At 46.4% G+C, this 14,696-nt stretch overlaps 1 protein-coding gene across 12 annotated transcripts in view; it reads left to right on the top strand.

The window, feature by feature from the left end:
- Window positions 1-14,696, top strand: part of cdk11b (cyclin dependent kinase 11B) — a 60,024-nt gene that overhangs the window by 15,726 nt on the left and 29,602 nt on the right. For 8 of the 12 annotated variants that reach the window (XM_070860609.1, XM_070860604.1, XM_070860601.1 and 5 more), the window contains 9 exons: window positions 2,232-2,382; window positions 6,253-6,303; window positions 6,405-6,550; window positions 9,081-9,203; window positions 12,059-12,154; window positions 12,612-12,701; window positions 13,362-13,427; window positions 13,525-13,706; window positions 14,578-14,668. In XM_070860609.1, coding sequence (XP_070716710.1) covers window positions 2,232-2,382; window positions 6,253-6,303; window positions 6,405-6,550; window positions 9,081-9,203; window positions 12,059-12,154; window positions 12,612-12,701; window positions 13,362-13,427; window positions 13,525-13,706; window positions 14,578-14,668 — 996 coding nt within the window. Of the gene's footprint in view, window positions 1-1,977; window positions 2,017-2,231; window positions 2,383-6,252; window positions 6,304-6,404; window positions 6,551-9,080; window positions 9,204-12,058; window positions 12,155-12,611; window positions 12,702-13,361; window positions 13,428-13,524; window positions 13,707-14,577; window positions 14,669-14,696 lie in introns of all 12 variants that reach the window. The other 4 variants (XM_070860610.1, XM_070860602.1, XM_070860613.1 and 1 more) reach the window with 4 other exon arrangements.

The following is a 14,696-nucleotide window of genomic DNA, read 5'->3' as shown; positions in this document are numbered from 1 at the left end:
GGGACAGAGTGTGGTGATACGGCCTCGTACACTGGGACAGAGTGTGGTGATACGGCCTCGTACACTGGGACAGAGTGTGGTGATACGGCCTCGTACACTGGGACAGAGTGTGGTGATACGGCCTCGTACACTGGGACAGAGTGTGGTGATACTGTCTCGTACACTGGGACAGAGTGTGGTGATACTGTCTCGTACACTGGGACAGAGTGTGGTGATACGGCCTCGTACACTGGGACAGAGTGTGGTGATACGGCCTCGTACACTGGGACAGAGTGTGGTGATACGGCCTCGTACACTGGGACAGAGTGTGGTGATACGGCCTCGTACACTGGGACAGAGTGTGGTGATACGGCCTCGTACACTGGGACAGAGTGTGGTGATACGGCCTCGTACACTGGGACAGAGTGTGGTGATACGGCCTCGTACACTGGGACAGAGTGTGGTGATACGGCCTCGTACACTGGGACAGAGTGTGGTGATACGGCCTCGTACACTGGGACAGAGTGTGGTGATACGGCCTCGTACACTGGGACAGAGTGTGGTGATACGGCCTCGTACACTGGGACAGAGTGTGGTGATACGGCCTCGTACACTGGGACAGAGTGTGGTGATACGGCCTCGTACACTGGGACAGAGTGTGGTGATACGGCCTCGTACACTGGGACAGAGTGTGGTGATACGGCCTCGTACACTGGGACAGAGTGTGGTGATACGGCCTCGTACACTGGGACAGAGTGTGGTGATACGGCCTCGTACACTGGGACAGAGTGTGGTGATACGGCCTCGTACACTGGGACAGAGTGTGGTGATACGGCCTCGTACACTGGGACAGAGTGTGGTGATACGGCCTCGTACACTGGGACAGAGTGTGGTGATACGGCCTCGTACACTGGGACAGAGTGTGGTGATACGGCCTCGTACACTGGGACAGAGTGTGGTGATACGGCCTCGTACACTGGGACAGAGTGTGGTGATACGGCCTCGTACACTGGGACAGAGTGTGGTGATACGGCCTCGTACACTGGGACAGAGTGTGGTGATACGGCCTCGTACACTGGGACAGAGTGTGGTGATACGGCCTCGTACACTGGGACAGAGTGTGGTGATACGGCCTCGTACACTGGGACAGAGTGTGGTGATACGGCCTCGTACACTGGGACAGAGTGTGGTGATACGGTCTCTCGTACACTGGGACAGAGTGTGGTGATACGGTCTCTCGTACACTGGGACAGAGTGTGGTGATACGGCCTCGTACACTGGGACAGAGTGTGGTGATACGGCCTCGTACACTGGGTGGGGAGGGGGGTGGTGATTGCCGGCTTGATGGTATAATAATCCTTTTTCATTTATTTTTTTAATAGTGGATCACTGGTGGTGTTGCTCACACGCCTGCAATAGTTGACTCCTAATCTGGCCTGTGTCATTAATAGACAATCCTGGTAACTAAAAGGGTTAAATTGAGGACAGGTTGCATAGATGAGGCATGTATTCCCTCGAGTGTAGATGATGAAGGGCTGATCTAATCGAGGTTTAATAGATTTGATGGGGTAGTTAGAGAGAAACTATCTCCTGGTGGGGGAGGGGAGTCCAGAACAAGGGGGCGTCACCTTAAAATGAGAGCCAGGCCTTTCAGGGGTGATGTCAGGAAGCACTTCTTCACACACAGGGCAGTGGGAATCTGGGACTGCCCCCCAAAATAGCCATTGAAGGGTGGGATGGGGGGGGGGGTGTCAATTGACAATGTCAGAACTGAGATTGATAGGTTATTGGTTGACAAGTGTATTCAGGGTTACGGAACCAAAGCGGGTAGATGGAGCTACGATATAGATGAGCCACGATCTGATTGGTGGAACAGGCTCGAGGGGCTGATTGGCCGCCTCCTGTTCCTATGTGACGCTGAGGATGTTTGTTGCTACTTTCAGGCTTTAGGTCTGATTAGCTTTCTTTTTTGAAAGATTGTTTTGCATCTGTCACAAGGTTACTAGATGGAGAATCGTATTGCATGAAGCAATGTGGGTGAGTCTGAGAGTGTAAAAAAGCAATTAAAACTCCTGGGAATCACGGTGAGTACTTCTGTCCATGACATTGCTACTCAGCACGTTTTCTGATACAGAACATTCAGAAGCTATATGAGTGACTCCCTTTCAATGGTTTTCAATTCACTGCTGATAACGAGCAGTAGTTTTAATTCCAGTTCGAGAGTGGTGTAACATGCCAATGTTTGTAAACAGGGAAACACATGAGAGGGAAGGAGAAAGATAAGGAAAAGGAGAGGGAACATGAGCGAAGGAAACGCCAGCGCGAGGAGCAAGATAAGGCACGTAGAGAACGGGAAAGGCAGAAACGGAGAGAACTTGCCAGAGAACATTCCAGAAGAGAAAGGTGAAGGAAAAGAACTTTCCTCTGGGCTAGCAGGCTATGAAACATATCTGATGAAAAACTATAAGTACAATATATGACATTCGTAGTTATGTTTCCGTAAAGTATTAGTACAGATATCGAGAGTTTGTTGCATCTTAAGTTTAACTTTCTGTTATGTCTTTAGGCTCTGATCCGATTTCTGTCGTGCTTAATGCTAAAGACCCACTCTCGTGAGCCTGTGCTCCTCATGAACTGGAGTGACAATTTATACACACATTATCTGCTATTGTAGTGTTACCAAGCTTTCAGACAGAAACCATTGTTACTGCAACAATGCTTATTGAATTCACACCAGTCCACTGGAGATGCGAGACCTAGGCTATAGACTTTTGAACGGTAAAAGTTACACAACATATGGTCAATACAGCAGAGTTCACTTCAGTAAAGAACGTGTAGCTTGTACATCCTCCGATATACAACACTAAGCTAGGGGCAGCATCCGTAACATAAACGCTATATGTGGGTTTAATGTACATGGTGAACATCACTTCCACTTAGACTGCAACTCAATGGTAATTGGGAAAACTCACAAATTGCAAGGCTGAAAAAGATTCTTTCTATTCCTATTGAAGTACAGACAGGACCAATCAAACTCTAATCGGTATCTTTCACAATTGCATAATTACATCCACAGGAATTAAAACACAGATGATGCCTGTGACCCAAGTGATCCTTTCCTGGTGTAGCAACAGATTCAGATTCAATAGCTCAGCTCCTTCCAGAGGTCGCGCTAAACTCTTCCAACACTTGTATTTTCGGAACAAATCGATCAGATAAATAAGGTTGCAATTAAGCCATTACATATTAACAATATTGTTTTATCCAACCTGTTTTGCCTCGAGGAGTGAATGAAATGCACAGTCCCCAAGCTGAATTATTTTCAGTACAATCTATTTTATCCCTGGGAATACAATAAGGAAAATAAAACCAATACTCCATTTTCATCACACTCAAAAGTCTATTAGTACAGAAGTCCAGAGTTTACTCCATTTTAAGCTTTATTTTCCCAGATGTTGGTCCCCAGCCAGGAATTCGGTGTGCATCATCTATGACTTTGCTGATGCCATTCTGGCCATTAGGAGATGTGCCGAAGTCACACAATTAGTTTGTTTTTTCAGCAGTGATCATCAGCCCACAACACAGTGCGCACTGTTGGGGCATTCCATCCACATCCAGCCGTGCAATATCTGATTTGGGGATACACACTCGGTGCCTTATCTGGAACATATTGCATTTACTAGTGCTGACATCCCTTACATTGGTGACTACAGAAATAATTACCAAAAAACCATTATCGTAGGCAGTCCCTCAAAATCGAGGAAGACTTGACCAAAAAAATATGAGTTGAGGCGTCATCAGGATTGCTGTTCCTGTCAGTGTGTAGACTGATGACCTATTCAAAACTACCCTGGTAGCCTGGTAGTTGTGTTTTAATTCCCTCAAATCGGCTAGTTGGTGAACACGGCCATGTGTGTTCTTGAGACACGTGTTTTGCCCCAGCCTGATTTCACCCATTACTTTTCCTTCTACTTCCAACTCCTTCCAGACCACATCTTACCACCTAATGAAATGGCCAATGACATTCTCAGCCACCAATTTATAATGGGTGCTCCCCACCCAACAAACTCTTCCCCCTGGACTGTGCTTACTGCCCCTCTGGGGTGCTTTAAGTGGGATGAGGATAGGGGTGGAGGACTGAATCCTCGTCCTGTCACTCTAGCGCGGGACATTGGCGCTCTGCATTGACACACTATCAAAATCTGTTAAATGTTAATGAGCGGGACACAGCAGCATGTGGAAAGGTAGACTTTTTTTATTACTTTGAAATAAATCAAACTTGAAAAATGACTAATGAAAGACAGTAAGTTCAGCTGCTCAGCTCCATGTTGTCCTGCCAACTGTATTGATGCTTAATAATGACCCTGACATTGAGTTAGGTAACGCAACACTGCACACTTCATTTTAAAACCCATCCTGTGAGCAATGTTTGGTTTCCACTCCACACCCTTGGTCTGATTATACAATTGAGTTAAAATCTTGTCAAGTGGGGAAATCACCAGCATAAATGTGTATCCTCGTATAATTAGTATTTCAAAAGGGAACTCAGCCTTTTTTCTTTTATTGCTTTTAAAATATGAAATGTCATTAGTTTATTCGCAAACAATACCCTTTGCCAAGTGTTCCTGCATTAGAGTTCAGTTTTTAACACATGCTCAGGGGTTGCCATTTATCGATCCATCAAATTAGTTTTGGGAAGGGATCCACAGTGATGTCACAGTAGTTAGTCCTTGAGTTTTATAAATCCAATTAAAAAATTTTTTTAAACTGGCTGCAGTAGAAGTGTAGGCTCAGTTTTGAGAAAAAGACATACATAAGAACATAACATAAGAAATAGGAGCAGGAGAAGGTCATATGGGCCCTCAAGCTTGCTCTGTCATTTAATACAATCATGGCTGATCCGATCATGGACCCGGGTCCACTTCCCTGCCCGCCCCCTTATCGGTTAAGAAACTGTCTATCTCTGTCTTAAATTTACTCAGCTCTCTGAGGCAGTGAATTCCACAGATTTACAACCCTCAGAGAAGAAATTCCTCCTCATCTCAGTTTTAAATGGGTGGCCCCTTATTCTAAGACCGTGCCCTCTAGTTCTAGTCTCCCCCATCAGTGGAAACATTCTCTCTGCATCCACCTTGTCAAGCCCCCTCATACTTGTCAAACATTATGGCTGTTCCCTTATTGGGAAGTGGATTGGTTGAAGCTCAGAGGACACTTTCACCTTTTACTTCTTTAACAATCAATACATTTTAGTGCAATGATATTAGAGCATTTAATTGCCTATATATATTTTTTCTAAGTAAGTGGAGATAATTTGACTGCTCTCTCTCTCTCCCTCTCTCTCTCTCTCTCTCCATCTTCATCTGACTCGAGGGTAAAATTCAACTTCGGCAAGAGTTCAAAATGCACGCTAGCGTATAGGCTGCCGGTTCTACACCCTGACCTTTTTACTTTTCATTGGCAGCAATAGAGAGGAAAGTTGGATAGGGTCACCCGTGTATAACAAACGGCCATTGTGCGCTCGAAGTTGAATTTCATCCCTGATTACTCCAATTGTCTGCTCGTTAGCTTTGAAACCTCCGCCCTCCATAAACTCCAGCTCGTTCAAGCCTCTGCCGATCGTATGCTATCCGGCATTGAGTCCCACTTGCCCCCCCATCCCTGCCCTCACTGGCCTACATTGGATTCTGGTTTCTCCAACAGCTCAAATTTAAAATTATTCTTCTCAACTTAAACCCCTCCCTGGCATCATTCTGCCCACCTCTGTAACCTCCTCTCCTCCGAGATTCCATTCCTCTCACTCCAGGAGAAAACAACCCCGGTGACATGAACGACAGCAATCCACGGAACATAATCAGTTTACCAGCAAAGACCAAATAGCATGTAGTGACCTCGGGGGAGTGGGGGGGGGAGAAAGGAGCTTAATTGTTGTCAAAAGACTCTCTGGTTATGAGTGAAGGAAGCCCATTGGGATCACTTTCAAATTCATGGCAGCAGGCTATATAAATCTGTAGCTGCAAAGCAGACATACTTTATTAAAAATAGAGAGGAAACCAAACTGCATATCTTGTGACATGGCAAACCTTGGTCCTCGACTATTTAGCGTTACCTGAAGCTTTCTACCCCATAAAAAATATTGTAAACCTGAGTTTGTAGAATATAGCTCGTAGCATTGATCTACCGAAAACTAATGTCTTATCAAACCATACATTGAAATAAAGTGACCTGGATTCTGCAGCGGGGTTATTTAAGTGGGTTTTGTTTTTGTTTTGATAGGCACATGAAACCTTTTATAGATACAAGCAATGTGGGGCAGGGCCGTCCTTGGTGAGTGACGTGACCTGTTGTACGTGATGTGTGAAAACACCACTTGACTTTCCCTTTTGAATGCTTTTTATAAAATTACAACGTTTTGGTGACTCTTCCAGGGACCGCCTTGAGCAGCTTGAACGTCAGAGGGAGCGGGAAAGGAGAATGAGGGAGCGAGAAATCCTGCAAAAGGAACAGTGGGAACAGAAGGAACGAGAAAGGCGCGCCGAGGATAGGCGGAAGGAACGAGATATCCGGAGGGAAGGTATTTATGCCGATTAAAGCAGCCAAGCATGTCTGTATGGATATGTCCCTCACTTCTCCAATCCGACACAATTTGTTCATCCAACGTTTAGAAACAGGTGCTTTCATTTCAAACAAAGGGCACCTCTATCTGAATATATCTGCCTAAGCTATCCATGTGATGATACAGGATATAGTCGGTGCAGGCTAGAAGGGCCGAATGGCCTACTCCACCTATTTTCTATGTTTTCTAAAACATGCACAGAATAATTATACTCCATACTGCCCAGTATGTCAACCTCCACATTCCTCTCCAGACTCCCTGCTTCACCTGTCCCAATCTCAGTTCATTGCCACTGCGGCCCTCCGACCTGTCTTTGTCACTGTCACACTGCATTACTCCAATTGGATCACATGGGATATACGGCAGGGAAACGGGCCGTTCGGCCCAGCCAATCCATGCCAGCGTTTATGCTCCACTCCAGCCAATTGCCTCCTTGATTTTTGCAACAAGGCGCTGTAGGCAAAAGTTTGAATCAGAATGAGTGAGAGTTCCCCGATTCAGGATAAATACCGTTCTGTTAACAACGGGGGGGGGGCAAAAGTGCAGACAAGAATTCCCGTTTTTATAAACAAGCAGTCGGGCTACTGGACAGGTGATGGAGGTAATGTTACACGGTTCAATTGCTGGTGTTTTTTGTAAAGAATTAACAAGGAATTTTTATAGCCTCGTAATTGTGGGAAGATGGAGTTAGCAACTTTTTCATGTTGGAAATGACTGATCTCAAACCCACACGCGGTGTAATTATGAAGATAGAATGTAAAATGAATAACACAGTGTACACCTGACCAGTTCGACAAAAGAAACTTCGTGCTAGCTACAGCACATTAACCAGCAACATGCTCAACAAGGATGCTCCATTTGCATGCCATCGTCCTATAATATCTGAAGCCTTGTCTATGCTGTGATCTTTAACCAGTCCAGCCAGATCCATAGTGCTCAACATTAGATTTCAGCTTCATCCAGTCCTATACAAATAATACATTTAAAATACTTGATACAATAGATGGTTTGATAACTAATTAGGCATATTTTTTCTATACTGCTGCAGCATATAAGTGCTGTGGGGCAGGTGATCATCATGGAATCATAGAAATTTACAGCACGGAAGGAGGCCATTCGGCCCATCTTATCCACGCCAGCCGACCAAGAGCTACCCAGCCTAATCCCATTTTCCAGCTCTCGGTCCGTAGCCCTGTAGGTTACGGCACTTCAGGTGCATATCCAAGTACTTTTTAAATGTGGTGAGGGTTTCTGCCTCTACCACCCTTTCAGGCAGTGAGTTCCAGACCCCCACCACCCTCTGGGTGAAAAAATTTACCCTCAAATTCCCTCTAATCCTTCTCATTGCTTTAAATCTATGCCCCCTGGTTATTGACCCCTCTGCTCAGGGAAATAGGTCCTTCCTATCCACTCCTGGGCCCTTTTGGGATTCTATGTGCCTGAACAACAATTGTGAATAATTCAGCAGGTAATGTACTAAAATGGGAGCGGTAAAGGTCTTGTATTTCACTGCAAGACCGTCTCAATAATTCAGCAGCTATTAATACACATTTCAGTTTCGGCAATTTTAAAACTCACTTTAGGTAAATGGATGTTTTCAGGATGTTGCATGTTTGATCTATTTTTACATTGACTCTAAGTTATTCCAATCCCGTCTCTACCAAGAAGTGATAACGGCTCATCCATTTTCCAGCTAGAATTGCCCTAGAATAAGGGACTGAGCCCTGGTTAAAACACAGGATGCAGCAGATACAAACACAAGTAGAAGATTGTGCTGGAACATGCATAGCATTAAACTAGTCTTTTCAAGAACCCAGCCTTTTAAAGAACGAAAGAAAGACTTGCATTTCTATAGCGCCTTTCACGACCACCGGACGTTTCAAAGCGCTTTACAGCCAATGGAATACTTTTTGAAGTGTAGTCGCTGTTGTAATGTGAGAAAAGCAGCAGCCAATTTATGCACAGCAAGCTCCCACAAACAGCAGTGTGATAATGACCAGATAATCTGTTTTAGTGATGTTGATTGAGGGATAAATATTGGGCAGGACGCCGGGGTTAACTCCCCTGCTCTTCTTCAAAATAGTGCCCATGGGATCTTTTACATCCACCAGGGAGAGCAGACGTGGGCCTCGGTTTAACGTCTCATCCAAAAGACAGCACCTCCAACAGTGCAGCGCTCCCTCAGCACTGCCCCTCCGACAGTGCGGCACTCCCTCAGCACTGCCCCTCCGACAGTGCGGCGCTCCCTCAGCACTGCCCCTCCGACAGTGCGGCACTCCCTCAGCACTGCCCCTCCGACAGTGCGGCACTCCCTCAGCACTGCACTGGAGTGTCAGCCGAGATGTTTGTGCTCAAGTCTCTGGAGTGGGACGTGAACCCACAACCTGCTGACCCAGCGGCGAGAGTGCTGACCAATGAACCACCGCTGACACGGTTTTAATGCTTGGCCGCTGTGTTTAAGTGGAACTGACTGATATTATTGTTGCAGCTATGATGCATCACCGAGGACTGAAGGACGAATACAGTGAGAAACCAAAGTCCCATCACCGAAGTCACAGCCCAGTGTGGCGACACACCGAGCGAATCGATCTCGGGGATGGAAGGAAACTAGGTGAGGCCAACAAACGATTAATGTAATGTTGAGAAGCCTTACTGACATGCATTTTATATTATCTGAACGATATTGATAATTCTGTACAACAAGTTTGGTATAATGGCTTAACCAAAAAAATCTGCTGAGTGGCATTGGCAGCAGAACTCGGGCCTGAAAGAGGTGTTTCGGACCGATGCCGTATTTTTCAGTATGATGCTGAATCCTATTATGTATCTTGCTTCCAACACCTTTATGTAGCATAGATATAGACTTAAATCATTTAAGGTAAATAGTTCTTTTTTACTGCTTCTTTGGTGTGTGAAAGGAAAGAAAGACTTGCATTTCTATAGCGCCTTTCACAACCACCAGACGTATCAAAGCGCTTTACAGCCAATGAATTACTTTTGGTGTGCAGTCACTGTTGTAATTTGGGAAACGCGGCAGCCAATTTGTGCACAGCAAGCTCTCACAAAAAGCAATGTGATAATGACCAGATAATCTGTTTCAGTGATGTTGATTGACGGATAAATATTGGCCCCAGGACACCGGGGATAACTCCCCTGCTCTTCTTCGGAATAGTGTCATGGGATCTTTTACGTCCGCCTGAGAGAGCAGACGGGGCCTCGGTTTAACGTCTCATCTGAAAGACGGCACCTCCGACAGTGCAGCACTCCCTCAGTACCGCCCCTCCGACAGTGCAACACTCCCTCAGCACTGCATTGGAGTGTCAGCCTAGATTTTTGTGCTCAAGACTCTGGAGTGGGACTTGAACCCACAAACTTCTGACTCAGGCGAGGGTGCTGCCCACTGAGCCACGGCTGACATTTAAAGTAAGTTGATGAGTGTTGAGAAGCAGAACACAGGAAAGTCTCGATTAGAATTTGTCTCCTGAGTTGATCAAGATCTGGTGAACTGATGAAATAAAACAGAAACTGCTGGACATACTCGGCAAGTCGGGCAGCATTTGTTTTTTGATGTTTGGCAGTGGGGTCACGGTGCCGGGGGAGGTAGGAGGAGGTGTCAGAGAGTTGGCATTTAGCCTCCACAAGGTAGCGATCAGTTTGCCAAACAACAGCACCACCCTTGTCGGCAGGTTTAATGACAATGTTAGGGTTGGATCTGAGCGAGCGGAGTGCTGCAAGTTCAGAGGGAGGGAGGTTGGAGTGAGCGAGGGGAGCGCTGCAAGTTCAGAGGGAGGGAGGTTGGAGTGAGCGAGGGGAGCGCTGCAAGTTCAGAGGGAGAGAGGTTGGAGTGAGCGAGCGGAGTGCTGCAAGTTCAGAGGGAGGGAGGTTGGAGTGAGCGAGGGGAGCGCTGCAAGTTCAGAGGGAGGGAGGTTGGAGTGAGCGAGGGGAGCGCTGCAAGTTCAGAGGGAGGGAGGTTGGAGTGAGCGAGGGGAGTGCTGCAAGTTCAGAGGGAGGGAGGTTGGAGTGAGCGAGGGGAGTGCTGCAAGTTCAGAGGGAGGGAGGTTGGCGTGAGCGAGGGGAGCGCTGCAAGTTCAGAGGGAGGGAGGTTGGAGTGAGCGAGGGGAGCGCTGCAAGTTCAGAGGGAGGGAGGTTGGAGTGAGCGAGGGGAGCGCTGCAAGTTCAGAGGGAGGGAGGTTGGAGTGAGCGAGGGGAGCGCTGCAAGTTCAGAGGGAGGGAGGTTGGAGTGAGCGAGGGGAGCGCTGCAAGTTCAGAGGGAGGGAGGTTGGAGTGAGCGAGGGGAGCGCTGCAAGTTCAGAGGGAGGGAGGTTGGAGTGAGCGAGGGGAGCGCTGCAAGTTCAGAGGGAGGGAGGTTGGAGTGAGCGAGGGGAGCGCTGCAAGTTCAGAGGGAGGGAGGTTGGAGTGAGCGAGGGGAGCGCTGCAAGTTCAGAGGGAGGCAGGTTGGAGTGAGCGAGGGGAGTGCTGCAAGTTCAGAGGGAGGGAGGTTGGAGTGAGGGGAGGGAGGTTGGAGTGAGGGGAGGGAGGTTGGAGTGAGGGGAGGGAGGTTGGAGTGAGGGGAGGGAGGTTGGAGTGGGGAGGGAGGTTGGAGTGAGCGAGGGGAGCGCTGCAAGTTCAGAGGGAGGGAGGTTGGAGTGAGCGAGGGGAGTGCTGCAAGTTCAGAGGGAGGGAGGTTGGAGTGAGGGGAGGGAGGTTGGAGTGAGGGGAGGGAGGTTGGAGTGAGGGGAGGGAGGTTGGAGTGAGCGAGGGGAGCAGAGAAATTGAGACGGCCGATGTCACGCTGACAGTTCACGACGAAAAGATCCAGAGCGAGCAAGAGGCCGGAGGGGAGGGCCCAGGTAGAACGAGAATGAAAATGGGTAGAACAGATTAAAAAAAAGAAAATAATAGTAATATTTTATATTATAAATACAGTAAAGTAAAATACATTTTCAAATCCCTCCAAGGCCTCGTGCCCATCTCTAATCTCCTCTAGTTCTACACCCCCCCCCCCCCCCCCCCCGAGATCTCTGCTCCGCCAGCTGTGGCCTCTTAAGCATCCCTGATTTCCATTGGTGGCCGTGCCTTCTGCCAAGGCCCCAAGGTCTGGAACTTCATCTCTAAACCTTTCTTTCTTCCTTTAAGACTCCCCTTAAAGCCTACCTCTTTGACCTGCCTAATATCTCCTTATGTGTCTCGGTGTCAAATTTCTTTTGATAACACTCCTGTGAAGCAGCCTTCGGACGTTTTATTACTTTAAAGGCACTATATAAATGCAAATTGTTGCAAGCAGAAGAGTAAGAGGCAAAGTAATGGAGAAATCGATAATGAGAATGAAGTATAGCGACAGAGGAAAGGAAACAAAAGGGAAGAAATAAGTATTTACGGGAATGATTTCCAGAGGAGAATTAACGGATAATATGACTTAACATTTTCTTTTGTAAATCTTTCTGTGCCGTTTGTGTTTCTGTGCAGTAAAGGAGGAGAGGCATGAAGAAAAAGACCTGCTGTCTGACTTGCAGGACATCAGTGACAGTGAAAGAAAGACAACGTCTGGTGAATCGACCTCAGGTACATGCGGCACTCTTGGCCTTCCTAAAACTAGAGTGCAAGCGCTATGCTGCAATGACTTAAATAAATCACCGTGCAATGGCACAGAGTGATGTAGGGATTTGTTCCGAGCTCCATGTCCTTAACTTTGCCGCACCAATACGTCTCATCTTTGAGCTCGTCTGGAAAAGCCTGCGTGTTATTTTACTGAACACTGAACCAAATGTGCAGCCGAGGGACTGCTGAGATGATGTTCTCCCCGCGATTCTATCAGAATTGAGTGTTAAGCTCCTTCAGTGGCCTTATCTTGTTGGATCTTCTCTTACAGAATATCTTTAAACAAAATACGTTACATAAAAAAAGAAAAGTTAAGTTTATCATCATTTTTTGTAACCGGTTACTTTTATAAGAGGGTCTTTATTGCGATGCCTTCACTTTTATGACCTGCTCTGTTTATGTTCCTGAATTTCTTTAATAGAGTCGGCAACTGCCTCTGAGGAAGAGAGCACCAGTGAGGGATCTGAAGAGTCTCCTAGTCTGTCTGAGGTTGAATCGGAGCAGTCTCCTGGTGAGGACCAAACTATTTCTCAAAGCCCAATGCATAAGCTTTGAAACCCAAATACCACTTGCATCTAGGCAATGAATAGCCTGCGCCACAGCTACCTAATAGGGTTTTATTAATAAATGGGTTTTATTAAAAAATAAAATAGCTACACCTCCCAAACCCGCGACCTCTACCACCTAGAAGGACAAGGGCAGCAGGCGCATGGGAACACCACCACCTCCACGTTCCCCTCCCAGTCACACACCATCCTGACTTGGAAATATATCGGCCGTTCCTTCATCGTCGCTGGGTCACAAACCTGGAACTCCCTCCCTAACAGCACTGTGGGAGCACCTTCACCACACGGACTGCAGCGGTTCAAGAAGGCGGCTCACCACCACCTTCTCAAGGGGCAATTGGGGATGGGCAATAAATGCCAGCGATGCCCACATCCTGTGAACGAATACAATATCATTTAAATGGATACAATCTCCCCGCCCCCAAGTGTGGACACATAGCTGGATACGATGGAAACAGTTAATCTGTTCTTGTTAACTGTGCCTTAAATGATCCTAATAGAGAAGAGATCCAGAATAAACATGTTAAAATCTTAGGTGAAGTAAATACATGAATAATTTCAGATTGGGCAGCTCTGGTTTTTAAGGGTTTTGCTTTTTGCATTAGGTGAAATTAGCGAAGAGGAGGAACATAGCGATGAAGAACGGCAGAATGGAAACCATATCCAAATAGGTAAATGCTGTTTCTACGTGTTTACCACAGCTCAAAGTGTAGCGTGTAACTCATGCTTGTGTCAGTTATTTGTATTTTCTGATACTGAATTTGTTAGTTACAGAATCGAAATTTGATCATGATTCAGAAGAGAGCATGGAGGAGGAAGAGGAGGAGATGGAGGAGGAGGAGAGTCCGATCTCAAACACTCCCACCGAGGGAGAGTATGTTCCTGACTCCCCACCGGTGTCACCGGTGGAGTTGAAGAAAGAACTACCTCAGTACTTGCCTGCCCTTCAGGTAATCGGGATCCTACTGTTATAACTTGGGACAAATCCTCTCAAATTATTACAATTGCACCCTACAGTCTCCTAAAATAAAGCAAAATGATCATATTGATGAGTTAAAAGGCGTTATATAAATAAAAGTTATTATATCCACATGGGCCTTGCAAATTCAGTGGAACAAGAGTAATGTCATTACAATCACACACCATCCTGACTTGGAAATATATCGGCCGTTCCTTCATCGTCGCTGGGTCACAATCCTGGAATTCCCTCCCGAACAGCACTGTGGGAGCACCTTCACCACACGGACTGCAGCGGTTCAAGAAGGCGGCTCACCACCACCTTCTCAAGGGGCAATTGGGGATGGGCAATAAATGCCGGCCTTGCCAGCGACGCCCACATCCTGTGAACGAATAAAAAAACAATATATGTAGCCTAGATGGAAGTGTAGAAAAGAAGAAAAAAAATTCACATTGACACCAAGTCCAAAACATTTTTAGTGATTTTAAATGTTTGCTTGAATTATATAAAGATGAATTGACAAAAATATTGATGCAAGCTTCCAACGTTAATCGGCCGCAGGGTGTGGGCAGGAGTGCTTGAAGAGCTGGGGACGCCGGTTGTATTTTTAATTCCCGCGTATAACTCTTTGCTCCCACCTCTGTGCTCCATTTCTCTCTGTAAATAACGCTGTCCCTTCCTGTTTGTGCGACAGTGGAGTGTTAGCAATCAGTTCTGCTTTGCCGTGAAACAAACCTGTTGCCAATATCGATGATGAAAGATTTGTATTTATATAGCGTCTTGTCACATCTCTGAAATATACTAAAACAGCGCCTACAGTTGCTGACTAATTATTTATAATTAACTTTGCGGTTTGTTTTTAGGGTTGTCGGAGTGTAGAAGAATTTCAGTGTCTTAATAGAATTGAAGAAGGAACATATGGTGTGGTTTATAGAGCAAAAGACAAAAAGACAGGTGAGTGTAATTCTTCTGTTCAGCATTG

The sequence above is a fragment of the Pristiophorus japonicus genome, chromosome 18 (genome assembly GCF_044704955.1).
Source record: "Pristiophorus japonicus isolate sPriJap1 chromosome 18, sPriJap1.hap1, whole genome shotgun sequence".
Lineage (NCBI taxonomy): Eukaryota > Metazoa > Chordata > Chondrichthyes > Pristiophoridae > Pristiophorus > Pristiophorus japonicus.
Note: the sequence above shows the minus strand (reverse complement) of the source record. Positions and strands in the feature narration are given on the sequence as shown.